This window comes from Canis lupus, chromosome 1, assembly GCF_048164855.1.
Source record: "Canis lupus baileyi chromosome 1, mCanLup2.hap1, whole genome shotgun sequence".
Classification (NCBI taxonomy): domain Eukaryota; kingdom Metazoa; phylum Chordata; class Mammalia; order Carnivora; family Canidae; genus Canis; species Canis lupus.
The window spans coordinates 1828146-1848730 of record NC_132838.1 but is presented as its reverse complement, the minus strand read 5'-3'; the positions used below and the strand labels follow the sequence as shown (position 1 = coordinate 1848730).

General features: G+C 51.6%; 1 protein-coding gene across 9 annotated transcripts in view; it reads left to right on the top strand.

Annotated features, from left to right (window-relative positions):
- Window positions 1-20585, top strand: part of ATP9B (ATPase phospholipid transporting 9B (putative)) — a 237325-nt gene that overhangs the window by 200065 nt on the left and 16675 nt on the right. For 8 of the 9 annotated variants that reach the window (XM_072817398.1, XM_072817319.1, XM_072817557.1 and 5 more), the window contains 10 exons: window positions 6738-6899; window positions 7580-7672; window positions 11925-12008; window positions 12218-12388; window positions 14567-14665; window positions 16190-16279; window positions 18514-18658; window positions 18846-18910; window positions 19596-19751; window positions 19874-19938. In XM_072817398.1, coding sequence (XP_072673499.1) covers window positions 6738-6899; window positions 7580-7672; window positions 11925-12008; window positions 12218-12388; window positions 14567-14665; window positions 16190-16279; window positions 18514-18658; window positions 18846-18910; window positions 19596-19751; window positions 19874-19938 — 1130 coding nt within the window. The remainder of the gene's footprint in view (window positions 1-6737; window positions 6900-7579; window positions 7673-11924; window positions 12009-12217; window positions 12389-14566; window positions 14666-16189; window positions 16280-18513; window positions 18659-18845; window positions 18911-19595; window positions 19752-19873; window positions 19939-20585) is intronic. The other variant, XM_072817635.1, reaches the window with a different exon arrangement.

Genomic DNA, 20585 nt, shown 5'->3' with positions numbered 1-20585 from the left:
CCTCATTCATTGTTCAGGTCATTGTCTGCCCTGACTCCCCTTCGGAAACATCAGAGGAGTTTAAACCCTCCCATGTCTAGATCTCCTTCAAACCTACTGAAACTAAATCTACAGAGTTAAACATTCTTTACCATTTCCTTACATTATTCCTAATCTGCTTTAAAAACAGTTAATTTGATTAAATGTGAAGGTTGCAGTGTATGTTGCTTAATAACTTAAGTAGGTACACGTGTTCACATTAGACTGTACCAGCACAGACGAACCTCCTATGAAGACCACTGTGCCAGGAGTCTGTAGTCTCAAGTCCTAGAAACCACTCACCCATGTTAGGCCTTCATTACCCATCAAAGGAGAGCAGGTCTGTATGTTTGTGCACTCGCTGGTGATTCCCCACCTCCCTCTCCCCGCCAGCTCTCTCATGATTATTGGAACACCCAAAGCAGTCTTAGGCCCTGTATCTAAACAAGAAATACGATTTGCAATTGCACAACTTCCCATATCTATCTAGGTCCAGGTGGCTTCAGGTGAATTCAACCAAACATGTAATACCAATTCTGTACACACTCTTCTAAAATACAGCAAGGAGGGATCCCTGGGTGGCGCAGCGGTTTGGCGCCTGCCTTTGGCCCAGGGCGCGATCCTGGAGACCCGGGATCGAATCCCACGTCGGGCTCCCGGTGCGTGGAGCCTGCTTCTCCCTCTGCCTGTGTCTCTGCCTCTCTCTCTCACTGTGTGCCTATCATATAAATAAATAAAAAAAAAAATTAAAAAAAATAAAATACAGCAAGGGAAGAAACGCTTGTCTGTTGTTAAACTGATATCAATATCAGACAAAGGCATCACCAGAGAACTACAAACCAAATCACTTAGGGGCATAGGTACAGAAATCTCAGAGTGGGAGCAGTTCGAGCCCAAGCAGAGATGAAAACAGTAATACATCCTGACCAGATGCATACCCCAGTAATGCAAGGTGGGTTCAACAGTCGTAAATTTATCTACAGACTACAGGGGGAGATCCGTATGATCACTGCAGTAGCCTCGGGGGGAAAGCACTTGGCAAAAATCCAACATCTGTTCCCGATAAAATCTCTCAGTAAACTAGGAGTAAAAGGGTCTGTTCAGCCTAAAAGGGCATCTATGAAAAATCTGTAGTTTCTGTGATACTTCATAGGAAGCAGTGGGTAATTCCTTCTAATGTTTGGAGCAGACAGTGGTGTCCTCTCTTCGCACACAGCTCCTCACCAGGGTGCTAATGCACGAAAAGAAATAAAAGGCATACAAGTTGGAAAGGAAGAAGTAAAACTGTTTGGGTAGAGAGTATGATTCTCTCCATAGAAATTCCCAGAGGCTCCACTAGAACAAAATGGTAATTTACCAAGATCGTACATTATAATGCCTACATACCAAAACTACTTGTATTTTTATATACTAGCAGTGATCACTTAACAAATTGAGATTTTTTAAACGTGCCATTTATAATGCACTAAAAGCACATGAAATACTTAAGGATTGATCTCATGAAACATGTACAGGGTTTTTGTGCTATCAGCCCTGAGGCCGTGAAGGAGGGGGTCACAAGGGCCTGAGTGTGAGGGCACATCGGGCCCACGGACTAGAAGACTTTCTGTTGCCAGGGAAGTGCAGCAGGGGTGATTCTTGGAGAAACAGTGCCCAGAACAACGGGACTGTTGGACACAAAGCCTCAACCAATCTCTCCCCACGTACAAAAATTAACTCAAATTGGTCATAGGGACACCCAGGTGGCTCAGTGGTTGAGTGTCTGCCTTTGGCTCAGGGTGTGATCCTGGGGTCCTGGGATCGAGTCCCGCATCGGGCTCCCTGCATGGAGTCTGCTTCTCCCTCTGCCTATATCTCTGCCCCTCTCTCTCTCTCTCTCTCTCTCTCTCTCTGCATCTCTCATGAATAAATAAATAAAATCTTTTTTAAAAGAATGGTTATAAACATGAAAAACCTAAAAGTGTAAAATTTCTAAAAGCAAAGTATCTTTGTAGGCTTGAGTCAGAGAGTGATTTCATGGGACACACATGGCACAGTTTGTAAAAGAAGTTGATCAATTAGACTTGACGGGAAGAATCCCATTCTTGAGAAGACGTGGATGCACCACAGATCTGTGGGATATGTGAAATAGGTGTCTGATAAACGCGTGGAAACCAAAATACATGAAGACGTTTCAGAACCCAGTAACGAGAGAACCACCACCCAATTTAAACATTGGCAAATGATCCGAACTGACCCCTTCAGTACCTGAAGAGGTACTGTTTATGGCCTTGTGCGTCTTCCAGGTGACCGGCCTTTTGTGTGGTGAGGACTGGCTGCATGGTGGGCTGGTAACTCACAGGGGGAGGAAGACGCGACGTAGACCGCAGCCCCCTGGTGCTGGCACCCAGGAGGGAGCCACCCGTGAGCAGGTGTCAGGACTGTCCTGTGGACGCCTTCACTCGTGTCTCCACTTTGAAGCCACTCTAGAGAAGAGACTAGTCCTCTCCTCTTGGAGTGTTCATGCTGGCTCCAGAGCACACTACAGTGAGCGCAGTGCACTCGGGGGCCTCAGCCACCAGAGTTCTAGAACCGCTGCAGGTTCGGGTGTGGGAGGTGATCAGCAGACCCCTAGGCATGGGGGGGGGTGGTCTGAGTGAGTGCCACGGTGGAGAGAACAGGCAGGTGTAAAGGGGAGAGTGGGAGGGAGCCAGGACAGTAGCATGTCAGGCCAGCTGTGGAGCCTTCCAGAGCGGTGGAGGCAGGAGATACAGCTGGGGGTGGCAGAGAGCCTCCAGGGGACACCACCTCCATCAGTCTGTGTCCCAGTAGTGAGGGATCCTGACAGCTCTGAGTTCATGCTGTCATCACTCAAATCGCTCATGCTTTATAGCTATGCTGGTCAGTACACAGGAGGCACAGCTAACGTGCTTTAGCAAGGTATATAGGTTTTAATTGCTTCAGTGTCTAGAAAGAAAATAGTTAAACTATCAATGCCTTTGAAATTTTTTTTAGATGTACTTTTTTTTTTATTTTTATTTATTTATGATAGTCACAGAGAGAGAGAGAGAGAGAGAGAGAGGCAGAGACACAGGCAGAGGGAGAAGCAGGCTCCATGCACTGGGAGCCCGGCGTGGGATTCGATCCCGGGTCTCCAGGATCGCGCCCTGGGCCAAAGGCAGGCGCCAAACCGCTGCGCCACCCAGGGATCCCTGCGTTTGAAATTTTTAATTTCTACATTTAATATCCCTAGATAGAAGTTATTTCTAGGAGCCTTTTTTAATACTCCTGCTTTACATCAGATAATTTGTATGAATTCTGATCCAGTTCCTTTCATGGTCACTGTGCTCGGAGTCGGGGTGGTAAAGCTCAAAACCAGAATGAGACCCTGTTCACGCTTTACCATGAGCTCATAGCCGCGTGTCTGACTCGGGGGACAGGTACTGAGTGTGTTGGTAGGAAGCCTACCACAAAGTGCTGCATGTCCACATCCATCCCTTTTGGTTGGTTCTAGAAATGTTTGATTTTGTATTATCCAAAAGAATTCTCCCCACCACTAAGCAACTTGCATCAGAACAGTGATTATAGCATCTATCTTGTGAAAAATTTTATACTCTTCTCTGGTTGGCATTATGTAGGAAGTTAATCCTCAAAATGATGATGATTAAAAGCAATTGGCATGGCAACACTGCCAGGTATAAGCATCTAGACTGGTCCTGTTAGGAGCTGCTGCCTGAGCAGGCCGTAAAGGCACACACAAAGTAAATAATAAAGAGGTGTAGTCCTCAAGTATAGGCTGCTGAGCTGCCTGGTGGGGCAAGATGGTGATGGGGCAGGTGTCAGCAGGACATAGTTTATGGTCAAAGAGTAAAAGTCCCCTTTTACTGTGTGAATGTTCAAAACCCACCTGGGGAGTCCTGGGTCATTTGCAGTTTATAGTGAAGTTTTATAGAAAATGTGTGTCCAGTGTGTATTTCCTTCTCCACCTGAAGTGACTTGCTGAATTCTTCGCTTGCGCCCTCTGGATGTGCTCCTTGGGTTGACGACCATGTGTCTCTCTGTAGGTGCTGTGATTCAGAGCATACTGCTGGTGCTCTAAATCACAGCACTGGATTATCCATAGCGTGGTTTTAGGATCTTGGCAAACCAGCAGCTTAGTAACACGCTGGAAAGCCACAGAACTCGAGTTCTAATTCGAGCTGCACGGTGACTCAGTGTTTAACACCAGCTCCCCTATAGGGTGTTGGACTACCATCTGACCCAGCTTCTCAGCTCAGGAGCAAGGCGGCCCACACATGTTCCTGTTCTGCAAATAAACCACACAGAACAGGGCCGTGGAGGGTAAGAGCAGTAGGAAAAAAGCTGCTGCGAGTGCTGCTGGTCAGGGGCTTGCCCAGAAGGCCACCATGGATGCCAGCTGGGGGTGTCCATCCTGTCCTGCCTGGGAACCTGGGGCCATGGGAACACTTCTGCCCCCCTGGGCCCTCACGGCTGTGGGAAGGCCTGCCTGCTTACAGTGCTGTAGCATGTAACATCCTCGCCTCAGTTCAGATACTCGGATCCTTCCTAGGACCAGAGATGGTGCCTTCCTGGAGGGCTTTACTTAATTTTAGAAAGCACTGAAATACCCCAAATGCAGCCAAAATGTTGTTTTTTTCTTGTGTTCTTTCCCCAAGGCAGTGTTAGGTGACATTTGGGCATCAACATGTGGCCTTTCCCTCCTCTGCCTTGGCCGGGTTGGACCGGGGCTAGGGAGGCTCAGCTGGGGGCATCCACTGGCACGTGGCCGACACACATTCTGCACCTGGTAGGTACAGAGTTCGTGTGAGACATGCACTGTGGTTTGGGGTCTGCAGGACGTTTTTCCAGTTTGCTCTTCACTAGCAGGACCGTGCACAGCTGTTGTTATCACAAAAGGACTAGTGGGACCCGAGGAAGAGGTGCATAGGCCGGGGTCCCTGAGGACCAGGTCCTGCCCTGGGGGTAGTATGGACAGCACTCACTTCTCCCAGCAGTGATGTGACAACACACGTCAGATGCTGCCAACTCAGCAAGCCCACCTGAGCCTTGGCGTTCAGGGTTTTTATTGGGGGTCACTGTGTAGACAAGGTTGACCCCCACATGGCCAACCTTCGTTTTCAGCCCCTGCAGAGGCCAAGGTGACACCACGAGACCGGTAAAGCACAGTGCAGACCACGTGCAGCCCAGCCACGCATTCTCAGGGCACACTCCCGTGGGTGGAGGTCACTCCCAGGAGCATAGGCCCAGCATGCCAGCCCAAATACTGCACAGATCCAGGGCTTTGCACTCTTACTCTTATTTTGCCTTCGCTCTCAAAATTCAGTCTTGCAGCCTGCTGGTCAGTGGTGCTGGGTGTTAGAACCGGGAACTACCTAGGAAGCCCCACTGATGCTTGGTCTGCCTGAGGGGCATCTCTGATGACACCATGAGTCAGGACGAGGGAAGAGCCTAACGTGGACATGTGCTGAGCATCCCCGGGGGCCCTGCCGCCACGGCCATACGACAAGGCATCGAGGTGGGGGCTGACCTGAGCGCTCTCACCTCGAAGCCACAGCTGGCCAGCCTCATCGTGGCCTGTCCTCGCATGACTGCAGTGGATGCCGAAACTCCGCACTGACCTTCTCACCTGACAGACCCCACGAGGCCCCTGAGTGACGTGATTCCTCAGACCCTAGGTCAGGTGCTGGGAGGGTCGACGGGGAAGAAAACCACAAGCAGGATGCGGCGCTGGGCTAGGGAGAGACCTGGCATCAGAAGAACGGGGTGGGGGAGCGGGGCAGGAGAGTGCTGCCTTCCGCGTGTGTGGCAGCCCTCTGGGACCTGGGGCCAGCCGACCTCGTGCCAACTGATGAGTCTCTTGTTGTAAGATGGCTTTTAAAGACAGACTGATTTTTTTTTTCCAGAAAACACTGTCATGAAAAATACTGTTCATAAATTAACTTTAAAAATTATTCTTCAGGGGTGCCTGGGTGGCTCAGTGGGTGGAGTGTCTGCCTTCGGCTCAGGTCCATGAGCTCAGGGTCTTGGGATCGAGTCCCACATCCAGCTCCCTCCTCAGCGGGTAGTTTGCTTGTCTCTCTGCCTCTCTGCCTACTCCCACGCACTCTTTCTTAAATAAGCAAAAGTCTTTTAAAAAATTATTTTTCTGTTCATGATTCTCCCACTGTAATTCTCGGTAGTAAATAACCATGAGGAAGAATGCTTCCATGTTTCAGAGCTACCTGTGCACCGGGGAAGTTTGATCCTTCAGATCCAGAGCAGTTTGCAGCTGTACTTTCCATGCTGGGAGGCAGCGAGCCAGCTGATGCATTGGGGTGGGGGCTGCCAGAGAGCTGGTGTTGGGGTGACCTCTGCATTTCCCTCAGCCGGCAGTTCATCTGTATTTCGAAAGAGACAGGAAACCCAGGGATGGGGGACTGCGGGCGAGGTGGAAGGCCCTGGAAGGTGCTGTAGCTGGACGCAGGCTCTGCACTCCTGTGCTCCATCAGGACCTCAGAGCCCGCCTCTGGGACAGAAGGGTGACCAGTCATGGTTGTCATGCGGTGAGGCCCAGAGCCCCTCACGCTGCCTGTTCTCAAGTCCCAACATTGTTTTTCTATGGGGAGTTCTTGCACAGCCACAAAAGCAGAAAGCCTCTGGCCCGTGTAGGTTGTGGGTGGCCAGTGTGGGTGAGCTTCCCCTGTGGGGCGCGTGGCCTCACTGTCGCTGGTCTCCCCTAGGTGGCCCTGGTGCAGTGGACTGAGAGTGTCGGCCTCACCCTGGTCAGCAGGGACCTCACCTCCATGCAGCTGAGGACTCCCAGCGGCCAGATCCTGACCTACAGCATCCTACAGATGTTCCCTTTCACCTCGGAGAGCAAGCGGATGGGGGTCATCGTCCGGGTAGACTTCCACTCGGGGGGCACTGTGCATGCCACACTGGACACTCTGGATGTTTCACTGTTCATCCAAACAATTTAAGCTTATTGCAGGGTGGTTTTTTGAAATAAAATCTAAACTAAATTTACGCTAAGCAGCTAGAGAGGCTCTAGTCATAGTGATTTAAGAGGCTCTGATGTCGTCTCCTAAGACAATAGAAGCAGAGCAAGTAGGTGTTGGCCATTAACTTTTGAAGTCAGCTAAAGTCGTTTGTTTTGTTTTGTGCACAACAGCAATAGCAAGCCAGGGAGCTTTGCTGCAGAGTCAAGTTACTGACATGCACCTCTGTCAAATTTTTTTTAGCAAATACGAAAAACAAATACCTTGGAAGTTGGCTCACCAAGGAAAGCTTATTCAGTCAAGAATGAAAATTTGACAGAATTAACCTCAAATTTGCGGTCCGAGGCATATACCCATTAACAGATCCTGTTTGCCATCTCTGCACAGCACCAAGAGCTGCGTTTCTCTTCTGGGTTGGGCCTGCCTGACTGAGCAGGGAGCGCAGTGCCCAGCATAGGGAACTGCCTGGCTCACTACAGAGGAACGTTCCCGAGAATCACTTTCCTTAGAGCACCTCTGCTCAGGCAGCTGCTCTTAGCAGGAGCACTGTGGCCTCAGTGTCCCCGTGTTTCCTTCTGTCCCAGGACGAGTCCACCACAGAGATCATGTTCTACATGAAAGGGGCCGACGTGGCCATGTCCTCCATCGTGCAGTACAACGACTGGCTGGAAGAGGAGGTAAGGCGTGTCTCCCACCAGCCCAGTGCTTCCCACCACCCATCGGAAGGGGAGGCCGGTGGGGGACATGCGGGGAGATGGAGGGAGACCCTGGGAGATGTGGGGAGACAGGGAAAGATGCAGGGAGACGCAGGAAGATGAGGGGAGACCCTGGGAGATGGGAGATGGGAGGAGACCCTGGCAGTTGAGGGAAGACAGGGAGATGCAGAGAGATGCAGGGAGACGGGGGAGTTGGGGACGGAGGACTCGAGGAGGTGGGGGGATGCCCTTTCCCCGGCTCTGTGCTATGCCCTCCCTGGAGGAAATTGGGTGCCATGTCCTAAACCAGACACTGATGGGTTTGCAGAGATCGGAGTGGTTTTCCACCATGTTATTTTAAGTGATTCCGGTTCCTCTCAGTTTCATGAAGTAGAGAGGACAGCAGTGCTATTTAATTATAAAGAACTTACTCTCCATAGAAACTGCTGTTTTTAGTTTTGGGATGACTGCATATGGATCTGTCAGTAAGTCTTTGTTAATAGTATTTTGTTTATATTAGTGAAGAAATAACATTATTAATCATTCACTGAAGATTCTGAGATAGTATTGCTTATATGTAGCCAGAGCTGCATTTTAATATATTTAGTTTGTAACTAAGTTATTTGCAAAATTTTAATTAGGATTTTAATGCCATTGTAATTTGTATGTAGGATTCACTTTAGAAATAGAAAATAAAATACAAATATGATCAATCCTACATTTCATCAAAGTCTCCCTAAAGAAATGGGATTTATATTTAGCCTCATGAGGTTATAGTATTGTCTGTGTTTCTGTGTTAATAAAAAAGTTGGGTATCAGAGTAAAACACCTCTCTCCCGTGTGCATGTTACTGTCAGTGTCCACAGGTCACCCCGCCATGGCCCAGGCACGGTGGGCCAGTGTAGGGGCCACATCCCCACGTCCACGGCGGTATTGGCAATACGAATCAATAGCTCCTTCAGGCACTTGGATTTAATCAGGCACATGAATAAATTAAATTCCCTGAAGACCTAGTAAAATGCCATAAAAATTACTTTTGGTCATAATGATGTGCAATTAATTATAAAATATTTGTTTAATTTATTTAGCTTTATGAGGTCAAATCAATAATTGTCTTGCAACAGACAGATAATGTCAGATTGTTTTTCACAAAGATAACTTTATTAAAAATCCTTTGTGCATTTATTTTCCCAACGTTACATTTTCTTCCTTTAGATAAATCTTCTGATCCTCCCCCCAATGTCTTTGTTGTAATATTTATCGTCTGAAAGCCTGTACTTTATTTAAAACAAAAACAAAAGCAAAAAAGCCAGGTAGGCTCCAGGAGTCCCGGTGTGCAGTGAGCTCTTGTGACTCCAGCAGGTGCACCCACCTCGCCTTTTTGGCTCTAGCCTGTGTTCTCCACATGCCAAACAAAACAAAAACAGCCACCAATACTCTACTCATCACGTCACAGAAAGCACATTTTGTAAGGCTGCACCATCCGTATGGTGCAGTGTGCCAGGACGGAAGTGCCCGGGCGCATGGCCTCCTGCCATCTGCGTGCCGGTGGGTGCCAGGGTCAGGATGGGGCCCAGGAAGTGTGTGTGAGAGGCGCGGGGACTGGCGCCTGTCATCCCCAGAGCAAGCCGGCTGCGGGGTCCTGGGCCGTCTGCATTCCATGAGCATCAGACCTGGTCACACAGATGGTTGGGAGGATTTTGGGAGCTGAGCCACGTGTTGTGTGTTCGCAGACTCAAACGTCCTGCGGGCACGTGAGGTGCACGAGCCTAGTCAGACGACAAGCCCTCGCGGGGGGTGCAGTTCTGTGGAAGCCCCACCTCTGGCCTGAGGGGACGGTGGACAGAGAGGCCTGCCGGGCCGGCGGCGCATGTGTGCTCAGCCATGTCTGGGTCAGCGTGTGCCCCTGCCTGGAGGCACGGCACTTGCATGTGGGCCTCTGGTTCTGAGCGCGTGGCAGGCGGACTCCCACGGCACAGCTCGCTCAGGCCTGCGGCACCAGTGTCTGTCAGGACGTCCCAGCAGGGTATATGGGGCATCCTGGGGGCCTCGCGCCACCAACCCAGCCTGCTGGGACTCCACATCCTTCCAGTTAACATGGCAGCAGCTGATGCATTGGTCTGCAGTATCTGCATCAGGTGGGGGCTGAGGCATCGGGCGCCTGTTTAGGTGCACGTGGGCCATACCGGTTTCGATGGCTGTTGTGTACCTCTGACATAAAGCCCTGTACCCCTTGGCATTGGCTGAAGGTGCTCCAGAGGACCCTCCTCCTGTGTCTGGGTGTCCAGGCCACAGAGCCTTTGCAGACCCCTGCCCACAACACCCACCACAGGGCCATGATGTTAGGCTTTCTACATCGTCAGCCAGAACCAGGCCACCTATGGTTGGGAGCTTTACAGACATGGTCAAGATGGGAAATAGTTCCTCAAAGTTTGAAATTTAAAAGAGTCAACCAGAAAGAGATGAAGGGGCAGCAGGTCTCTCAGGAGCCACACGGGGCCTGGATAGGCTGTGGCCGGTGGTAGTATTCTTTTTTTTTTTTTTTTTTTTTTTTTTTTTTTATGATAGGCACACAGTGAGAGAGAGAGAGAGGCAGAGACATAGGCAGAGGGAGAAGCAGGCTCCATGCACCGGAAGCCCGACGTGGGATTCGATCCCGGGTCTCCAGGATCGCGCCCTGGGCCAAAGGCAGGCGCCAAACCGTTGCGCCACCCAGGGATCCCCGGTGGTAGTATTCTTGATATGTAGACACTATGGCTTCGGAGAATGGTGTAGCTTAGCGCTCCCATGGTTTTGTAAATTTTATTTTTCATGAAAACACATTATTCTGGAACAGTGCTGTTGATGTCACAGCTGGGGCGTACGTCTGGCTGCACCTGGTCGGGGGCCTTCCCGTCCGTGTGTCTGTTCTCACTGATGAGGGAGCCCAGGAGCCAGAGTCTCCCTTGGGGCCCCCTCAGCGTCTTCTCCCCAGGACTGTTTCTGTCCTTGTTCCCTGCTCCTCACCCGGGGGGTCTCTGGGCCATGGGCACCAGGGACACGGCCTCATGTGGCTTACCTTGGAGTCTGGAGGACGGTGACCAGCCCAGGATACCTTGCCCTCTGCGAGCACTTTGCCCTGTGGCCCCTCCTGCTTCTCCAGCAAGGGGCTGAGATTTGAGGAGAGACGGTGCACCCACCTGCCATGCCCTGCAGCTGCTCACCATGAGCACACCTGAGGGACAGTCTGCTGTCCTGTGGAGCTGGGGGTGCCGGCTTCTGAGAGCCTGCGCCTGCTGTTGCGGCCCCACCTCTGTCTCTGCACAGCCGCGGGGGGTCGCTGTGTCCCCTGATGAGTGTAGATGGTTGGGAGCTTCGGGGCCATCCCATGAGCAGCACGGCTGCAGCCAGCCATGGAGGAGTGCATGCATGCCACACAGGCTGGCACCCCCACAGGTGGCCCAGAGTCAGGCTGTTTCTGTCCCCCTTCATCAACTAAAACTGCCTAGTTTTTCCTCTGAAAGGTGAAAACTACTCTCTTGTCATTTTGCTACAAGCTCTGACAGGTGGAGTAGAGTCTCCCCACAGCCCCCGAGAACGCTTGCCTTGTCTGTCTCACCATGTAGCAAGGGTTCTTTCCCTGCGGGTAAGATCCGGGCCCAGCACAAGGGCCAGGACCTGGGTGGTCCCTCCTCCCATGGCCCTGCCACTTGAGACTCCTCTCCCTTCTCTCCCCCCTCTCCTTTTCTTCCTCCTCTTCCTCCTCCTCCCCCCACAGCCCTGCCACGTTAGGCCTCCCTTCTTCCAGGCCTTGCTCCTCCCACCCTGGCACTGAGCATCCACATTCCCTGTGCTGTGTGCATTCTCATGCAGGCGTTCCTCACGACACCCTTTTTGAAGAGTCTGTTTTAATATGGGGAAGAAGTGTGCCTGTTTTGTGATACTCTCTGTGACAGCGGCTCTCTGCCCTGGGAGATCGGGGTAGCAGAGCTGTTCTTGCAGCATGGCTGTAACCCGAGGGCACTTCTGTGAGATGCTCCGTGTGCCGTGCCCATGCCCCCCGGGTTAGCAGGCAGAAGGCACACAAGAAACTGGGTGGCATGTGGTGCACAGGTGTCAGGATGACCTTAGAAGTGCAGGGCTCACTAGCAGGGGGCCTGCCCTTCCCGTGGGGCCGCAGGGCGGATGCCATGGGTGCCCATCACCATTGCGGTCAGCACCTGGGGCCTCACATGACCTGCGTCTCCTTTTCCAGTGTGGAAACATGGCCCGGGAAGGTCTGCGCACTCTCGTGGTGGCCAAGAGGGCGTTGACGGAAGAACAGTACCAGGACTTCGAGGTGAGCCACTTTCCCTCCCTCCCCCACTGGTCCCTATGGATGGTGCTCACTGCTGGCATGGACACGCATGGGCCCAAGGACAGCCCGGCTGCCGCACAGCACTGGGGTGTCCACTTGGGTCTGCTGGGCAGATGGGCTTGCATGACGTGGTAGATTTCCATGCACCCCCAAGTCTGCAGCAACCACCCACAGCACCCGTCTCTCCTCAGAGCCGCTACAGTCAGGCCAAGCTGAGCATCCACGACAGGGCGCTCAAGGTGGCAGCGGTGGTAGAGAGCCTGGAACGGGAAATGGAGCTGCTGTGCCTCACGGGGGTAGAGGACCAGCTGCAGGCGGACGTGAGGCCCACCCTGGAGATGCTACGCAATGCCGGCATCAAGGTACACACGCAGACCTCCAGCGCCAGAGCTACTCACCGTGGAAGCGCCGGCAATGAAGCCGGCGGGGGGTGGGGGTGGAGACGGGGAGGATGCAGGCAACCTTCCTCCTCCCTCCTCCCTGGCCGAGCCTGCCCTGAGCCAGCACCCCGAGTCTCCTCCTGAGACCCACCCCATGTGGGAATCTGCCTGTCACCATCAGGGCCTGCCCCGCCCCCCTCCCTGCCCCTGCCTGATCCCAGCTCACCAGGGTCTCAGGCTTACCCTCTGCCCATCTTCATCCCCTAAGACTTTCATGGCCCTGGGTCTCCGTGAGGCATTAGCTCAGGACAGTCTTAGGCTCAGGAGACCTGGGGTCTTGCTCAGGGGATGTGCCACACTCACGCTCCAGAGCTTTCTGCTCACACCCAGATGTCTAAACGAAGGTCACTCAGCACTGCTTTGTCCTTTTCCCTTCTGCTGGTGGCTCCCTGCAAGCCCCAGGATTGAGGCTGGGTATCTGCACACTCACCTGACCTGCTTTTTCTTCCTGGTCTATCCTCTTCATGGTATTAAGTTGTAGCTTTCAGGGAACTGCTTTCTGACCTTATGTGCCCTTGAAACCCAACGTTCAGTTACAGAATGAGAGAAAAGACTGTTCTAAGACTGCCCTGAGGACTGGGGCCTCACGTTCAAGAATGAAAACAATACAATTGGAATTTCACAGAGAAGCTAGGGGATAGTGAGGCTAGAGAGGCAGAAAGGAAGGTCAGCGTTAGAGGAAAAGCTGTGCGCGGCTTCCAGCTGGAACACACACAGTGGGCTCTAGGGAGACTCCATGTGCACACAGCAGGTGCACCCTTGCCTCCAGGGGTCTGGCCAGGGAGGAGGCACTGTCTCTCTAGGCAGCACTCCCATCAGGAGGTGCGTCTGGCTTCAGACTCACGAGAGAAACTAAACCTGAGTGTGCTGTGCTGCCAGCACCTGGGTGAGGAAGAGTTGTGGCTGCTGTGGCCTCACCAGTGGCGGTGGCTCTTGCTGTCTTGCGGGAATTGTTAGCAACTGTGTCTTCACGATGTACTCTCATCTTCGGTCTGGGCTCAGTAAGGCAAATATAGATGTGTGAGATAAGTAAAAAGCACAAGTCCTACACTGAGAAGCAGCAAAAACTCAGTATTGCTGTGAGTCGTTGGCTGTGTCCAGAAATGCATATTTGTATGTGACACACAAAGCACCTGAGAAAGTCAGGTGTCGGTAAGAAATTTCTAAGTTTTTTGCTTTACGTGAAATACGTATGTAAACCATCCTGTCGACACATTAAATGTCCTGGTTTTGTTGTCTTTGTCATCTAAGGGTGCTTACGTATGTAACACATGCTTGCATAAATTTTTAAAGTAAAAAAAATAAATAAAAGTATTATTTGACATATTTTATTTGGTACAAACAGCTTTTGGTTTAACTTTTTCCCCTTTACCATTTTGAACCTCAGTTTCCAATTTAAAAATTAGCGAATTAGAATAAGGATGTCCAGGGCGCTCCTGGCTCTACAGGCCTGAGACCACGCGGCACCTTCCGGGCCCGCTCATCCAGTGTGCAGCCATGTGAGCATTGCCCCTGGATATATACAGGCGTCCTGTTAGTTTCGGTCCTGAGGTTCCTAAACCTCACATCTCAGCTAATATGTTTAACATCACCTTGCTCCTACTTGTTTTAACTAAGTCTACAGAGACCTTTTTTGTTGTGGTAAAATGTAGATAACATGCCATTTATCATCTGACCTGTTTCTGAGTGTACTTAGAACTCACTGTCGCTAAGTACACTCACAGGGTTGTGCAGCTGTCCTCACTAAGCACTGACCCCTCCACTCCCAGCCCTGGTCGCCTGGTCCACCACTGGCCTCTGTCTCTGTGGGTGCAAGTCCTCCAGGGACCTCCTAGCTCTGCCGTCCCACAGCCTTTGCCCTTGTGCAGCTGGCTTACCTCACTGAGCACAGTGTCCCGTAGTCCTGGCCCAGCAGGTGCCAGGCTATCCCTCCTCTTTAAGGCTGAATGCTGTTCCACAGCGTGTTTGCCACGTTCTACTATCCATCCATCAGTGGACACTGGGCTGCTCCTGTGGTTTGGCTGCCATGAACATGAATGTGCAAGTGTCTGCTCAAGAATAGACGCTTTTAAGAGTTCATCATCTTCACTTGTCTCTTAGATATGGATGCTAACGGGCGATAAACTCGAGACCGCCACTTGCATCGCCAAAAGCTCACATTTGGTGTCTAGAACACAAGACATTCACATTTTCAGACCAGTGAGTATATGTCTAAAAGCACTTTGATTTTGAAATGTTTTGTTTCACAATCAAAACTTGTGGTTTTGTGAGAATGTATGTGCAATGATTTAGTAATTATAAAGAAGAGAAATACTGTAATTTTCTGACTGAATTTATACAAACATTGCAGATAGGTTTCTATTAGCTGCCCACATCAAATGGGATGAAAAAGCTGCATTTTGACAGAGTGAAACAAAGTCTAAATTCAAAAGTATTTTTCTGTTGTACTATTGGATTTATTAATCAATTTTCTATTTTAAAATGGACATCCTGCCATCATTTCCTGTTCCATTTACTAAGTGTATGTTGATAAAAACCACATTTTTGTATTAGTTATACCTGATAGTAGGAATGTGTTTTTAATCTACTACCATTTTGAAATGAAATGTTCCTTAATTAGATCAAAGGAAATTAATAAAAAATGGGCTAAAGTTTGTGTTTTTACTGTATCACTTATGACTAATGTCTGTAATTCAAAAATGTGATCTCCTGAGTTGATTAATGGTGGTTAGCAGACAAGATCCATCTGCATCTGCTCTTCAGAGCACTTGCACCTACAGAAAGTGATTTGAATATAATTTACATGTAAATGTCATTTATTTCCAAGCATTGGAATGGCAAATTAGACCCTGCAGAGGACTATTTGCAATTAAATTATTAATGATTCTGATAATACTTCAGATCAATTTTTGTTGACTTTTCAATGTTACAGCCACACAAATTGAAATTTCCTCAGTAAAGCCTACCTATTTAAAGAGGAGTCTGAGATTAATTTGGACCGTGTGAAACTTAAACTTCAGTCTTCAACATAGCCTTTCTTTTATTCCCTGTAAGATCTCTGCAGAAAGAATGTCAAAAGCCAGTCTGTTGCTTTCTAAAATGCTTTCATTCTAAGATTGATATTTCAAGATTATGACTTGGTTTTACTTTTAGATTGTTTGATTATTCGGATGTTGTGTTTGCTTGAACTAGTAGAGAAAGTTGAAACCCGTGGCATTTATGAGCAGGGGCATGTTTGCAGGAAGCCTGGCTTTGCAACCCCTGCCACTCCAGCCATGCAACCTCCCTGGGCTCTGGCTGCGGCTCCCTGAAGTATAATTCTGAAGTCTCAGTGTCACCCCCCTCCAGCACACGGGCCCCCTGTGAGCTACCAGAACCGCATCACATGTCTCTGGGGAATATCTGGCTCACAGGCAGCACACAGGCAGTGTTAGCGATTGGTACCCCACCCCCTTCCCCTGCTGAGCCCCTCTCCTCCCCTGTGGCTCCCTGTACCTGGGGGACCCCGCAGCACTTCCCGGTAAGTGGCAGCTTTGAGTTGTTGCAGGCTGGAAAATAATTTGTGTTAAGTATAAGTAGGTATTTATTCCCAGAGGAGAGATTCAGAAGAGCAGGTTATTAGAGGACCGAGGCCTGTGGGCAGCCCCTGGCAATCTTACGTGATTGGCAGGTCTCTGATGTAGATGACACTGTAATTTGGGTGCTTTTCTTCCTTTTGTGGAGGTAACCAACCGGGGAGAGGCCCACTTGGAGCTGAACGCCTTTCGAAGAAAACACGATTGTGCACTGGTCATCTCGGGGGACTCTCTGGAGGTGAGGCTGCATTCTATGTGCGCGTCTATCCATTCTTCCATCTCTCTGTCCCTGGAGGTGAGGCTGCGCTCTGAACATGTGCGCATCTGTCCATCCGTCTGTGTCCCTGGAGGTAAGGCTGCACTCTGACCATGTGCGTGTCTGTCTGTCCATCTGTCTGTCTATCTGTGTCCCTGGAGGTCGGGCTGCACTCTGACCATGCACATGTCCATCGTCGGTCCATCCATCTGCCCTCCCCCAGCAGACCAAGAGCTTTCTGAGTGAGTGCTTGCTCGGTGGTCGCTATCCCAGTGGTGGTTACTAAACTCTGCTGAGCACTTACAACCTGAAGAGCCAACATGGTGATGCCAGAGGGCTGACTTTCTATGATATTTTGGAGGTTGACTTATTTTAGGCTGATTCGAGATTCTCTTAGGTGCTAGGCCTTCTGCTCACCGTTAACAGCGCAGGTCCCCATGGAGTCCCACCTGTGGCACCTGTCTACTTGACCTAAGTGTACCTAAACCAGTATTTCCAGGAGTGGGCCGGGGACACAGGAAACAGACTGGCGGCCCAGCAGGAGGGGCTGGCTTGGCTCTCAGTTCTGGAACCGCTGTCACCCTGAGGCAGGGCCCTGGAGCCTGTGCACTGACTCCCTGACCCCGTTCCCTTTGCCTCCCCAGGGGATAAACCCCATGTTTGCTGGGGCAGGAGGTACAGCAGCTAGCAGCCTCACTTCTCACAGCTCTGTGTGCCTGGCCATGTGCTGGCACCTCCTGGACTCCCAGACCCGGGGCATCCCGCAGTGCCGCTCTCGGGCCTCAGCTGGATCCTCAGCCTTTCCCCTGTTGGCTTCAGAAGATTTACCCCGCTGTGGAGTCGTTTACTACATATCCTCTGCTTTCCAGCACCCAAATATTTGCTCCTCCCTCTGAGCCCACCTTAGAGATTCATGTCTTTTTAAAAATCTCTCTCTACAGTTGTTTTAGTGTGATTTGTGAAGAAGCAAAAGTAGGTACTTGTTAAATCCACCATCTTTTAGGAGTATGTACTTTTTTTTTTTTTTTTTAAGATTTTATTTATTCATGAGACACACAGAGGCAGAGACACAGGCAGAAGGAGAAGCAGGCTCCCTGCAGGGAGCCCGATGTGAGACTTGATCCCGGGCCATGACCTGAGCCAGAGGCAGACACTCAACCACTGAGCCCCTCAGGGGTCCCAAGAGTATATACTTTTAATTAAATATTTTTCCTCTTTGGTCCACACCAGAGCTACACATAGCCGATCAACATAGAAAACCTGGTGATGAAAATCAGATCTGCCCACCTGCTCCTCCCCAGTCCTGCTCCCCAAAAGCACCATCTTATGTTTCTGGGTCTGGGTCTTTCATTGCTTCTGTCCCTCATCTAGATAGTACACTCCTTCCCTGGTCCCTGTGCTGGACCTGGTGCTGGGCTTCAGCCTGAGCCTGGTGCTAGTCCAGGTCCCAGTCCTGGTGCCAGTTGTAGGGAGGTGCATCTGCAGCCCCTGATGGGCCCTGTAGGGTCAGGGGAGCCATTAGTCCAGAATGGGCATGGACATACAGGCCATCCCAGGACACACAGCCCATGGCCCCCCACAGGTGCAGGTACCATCATATTAAAGATGAAACAGGACGCCTGGATGGCTCAGTGTCTGAGCGTCTGCCTTTGGCTCAGGGTGTGATCCCGGGGTCCTGGGATCGAGTCCCACATCCGGCTTCCCGCAGGGAGCCTGTTTCTCTCTCTGGCTGTGTGTCTGCCTCTCTCTGTGTCTCTCATGAATAAATAAAATCCTTAAAAAGTAAAGATGAAACAGAGATCTTACTTAGCTAAGGTGGGGTTGAAATCACCTGAAATAGACTGAGCGGGAAACTTTCCATCTCAGGCAACAAGGCAGCATCTGCAAGCCCCGTGCAAGCCACGCTGGCCATGGTGATGGTCAGGGTGAGACGCAGAGTCCCCTCCCTGGCCCCCGCCCTGCCCATCCACATGGACGCTCCTTCCGTAGGGGCCTCAACCCTGGCCTCTCCTCCCACCTCATCCCTCCTCCTTTGCGTGTCCACCAGCCCTGAATCCCCAGCTAGCGGGGTGGCTGTGACCTGGGGAAGAGGGTGCAGGCAGTGTGCACCCCTCGTTGGCACAAGGCTGTTGGTCCCTGCCTGCCCTGCTCCTTGAGCCCACAGAGCAGGGCCACCTGTGGCGGGTGGCAGGTACTCACACAGCACTGATCCACAGGTGTGTCTGAAGTACTATGAGCATGAACTGGTGGAGCTGGCCTGCCAGTGCCCTGCCGTGGTGTGCTGCCGCTGCTCACCCACCCAGAAAGCCCATATTGTGAAGCTGCTGCAGCAGCACGCAGGGAGACGCACGTGCGCCATCGGTGAGTTCTCCCACCCCACGTCCCGTTGGCACCAGGGCTCTGAGAGAAACCATGTTTTCAGAGCCACTGGCAGCGCAGCATTCAGACTCTAGCACCAGGTGGATTTCGTCCACGTTCCTGGGGATTTGAAACAGCCTCAGGATGGGGTCTGGGTGTTTGGTGTCATTTCCCATTTCTGTGCTCCCAGGTGATGGAGGGAACGACGTGAGCATGATCCAGGCGGCAGACTGTGGGATTGGGATCGAAGGGAAGGTAAGTTTGTCCTTTGGTCACTACGTTATCTGCATACTTCCTGCTGGCCCTGAGCCACACACTCAGGTTGCAGGCCAACTCCTGTAACCCTCAGGTCGCAGGTCAGCCACTGCCCCTTGAACCCCTAGGAAGCGCAGGTAGGAAGCAGAGCCAGGCAGGTCCAGACCCTTCACTCCCTCACTGTAGAGGAGGTGGGCGAGACAAGTGACTTGCAGCCCCCTTCCTGCCGGGCCCAGCTCAGATGTCACCAGCCTCCTGCAAACCTCTGTTGCCGCCCTGGCACCCCCAGCTTCTCTCACACTTGCACGTCTATGTCCCCATCCAACCATGAGCTGTGGCTGGCAATTTGTCTTGTGTGGAAATGAGCCCGATTCAGGTCTCGCTTCTCCTCTTCTGCCTCATGCATGCCCCGCAGCTCTGGAAAGTGGCCAGCAGCTGTTTCAGAGACCCCAGGGTGGGCTTCAAGACAGGTTCACTCCTCTGCCTAATTGCTGTAAGACTGACAGGCGCCTGACAGGCGCCTGATATCCTGGCCAGCAACTCTCTGTGGCCACCAGATGTTCTGTGTTAGCCTATCCCCTCCAGGGTCACTGGGACAGTGTCCATCTTTCGCCCGCGGAGGCTGAGTTCTAGAAGTCCCTTCTGGAGGCACCGCGTTCTGAGCAGGCACCTGTGCTCGTTTCAGGAGGGCAGGCAGGCTTCCCTGGCTGCGGACTTCTCCATCACGCAATTCAAGCACATCGGCCGGCTGCTGATGGTGCACGGGCGGAGCAGCTACAAGAGGTCGGCAGCGCTTGGCCAGTTCGTCATGCATCGAGGCCTCATCATCTCCACAATGCAGGTACCTGGAGTCTGGCACCTAAGGAGGGGGGCTTTGCTGTGGCACCATTGTGTCCGGCCGGGAGAAGCCGTGGGGAGAGCAAGCGTGGGACTAACACTAATGGGTGCTTTCCTCTCTCGAAGGCCGTGTTTTCTTCTGTCTTCTACTTCGCATCTGTCCCTCTGTATCAGGGATTCCTCATGGTGGGGTAAGTGGTGCGGCATGTGCATATCTCAGCAGCTGCCTTCAGGGAGGACTTAACGTTCCCAGAAAAGCTGTTCGAAAGTTGTCTAACTCCACACATGGTCAGTCGGTCTGTAGAGTAAGAGCCCCGGGTGTCAGGAGTTGGACGCCTTGCCACCTTACTGTTGTTTTGTCAGAAGAACGTGTTTCCCTGGGGGTCCCAGGCGCAGGCTGGGATCAGGGAGGCTGGGACACAGGTGGTCATACCTGGATGTGACCAGTGACCACTCAGCGGCAGATGCAGAGCACACGGGTGCTGGAGTGGACACGGCATGCCCTGAGAGGCCACCTTCAGTCTCCCTGGCAGTAGCAAGGTCTCATCTTTGAAGGTCCCCACACCATAGCCTGGAGAAGTGTGTCAGAATGTACAGTTCATAATTAAACCACCAGTTTTGCCTGTTGAACCTGGAAAGCAGGCATTTACTGTGAAAGGTGAATGAGTTAGAACTTCTCTCTCCCTCATCCTCTGTACTTATGCCAGGAGATAAAAGCAGTGTGACTTGGTGGGCCGTAACAGCCACATGCTGCCTCCCGACGCCCCCTCACTGGCCTCACAGAGCTCAGCATGCCCCATGGTTGTGCGTTGCTATTGTGTGCTCACTCACGGAAGGC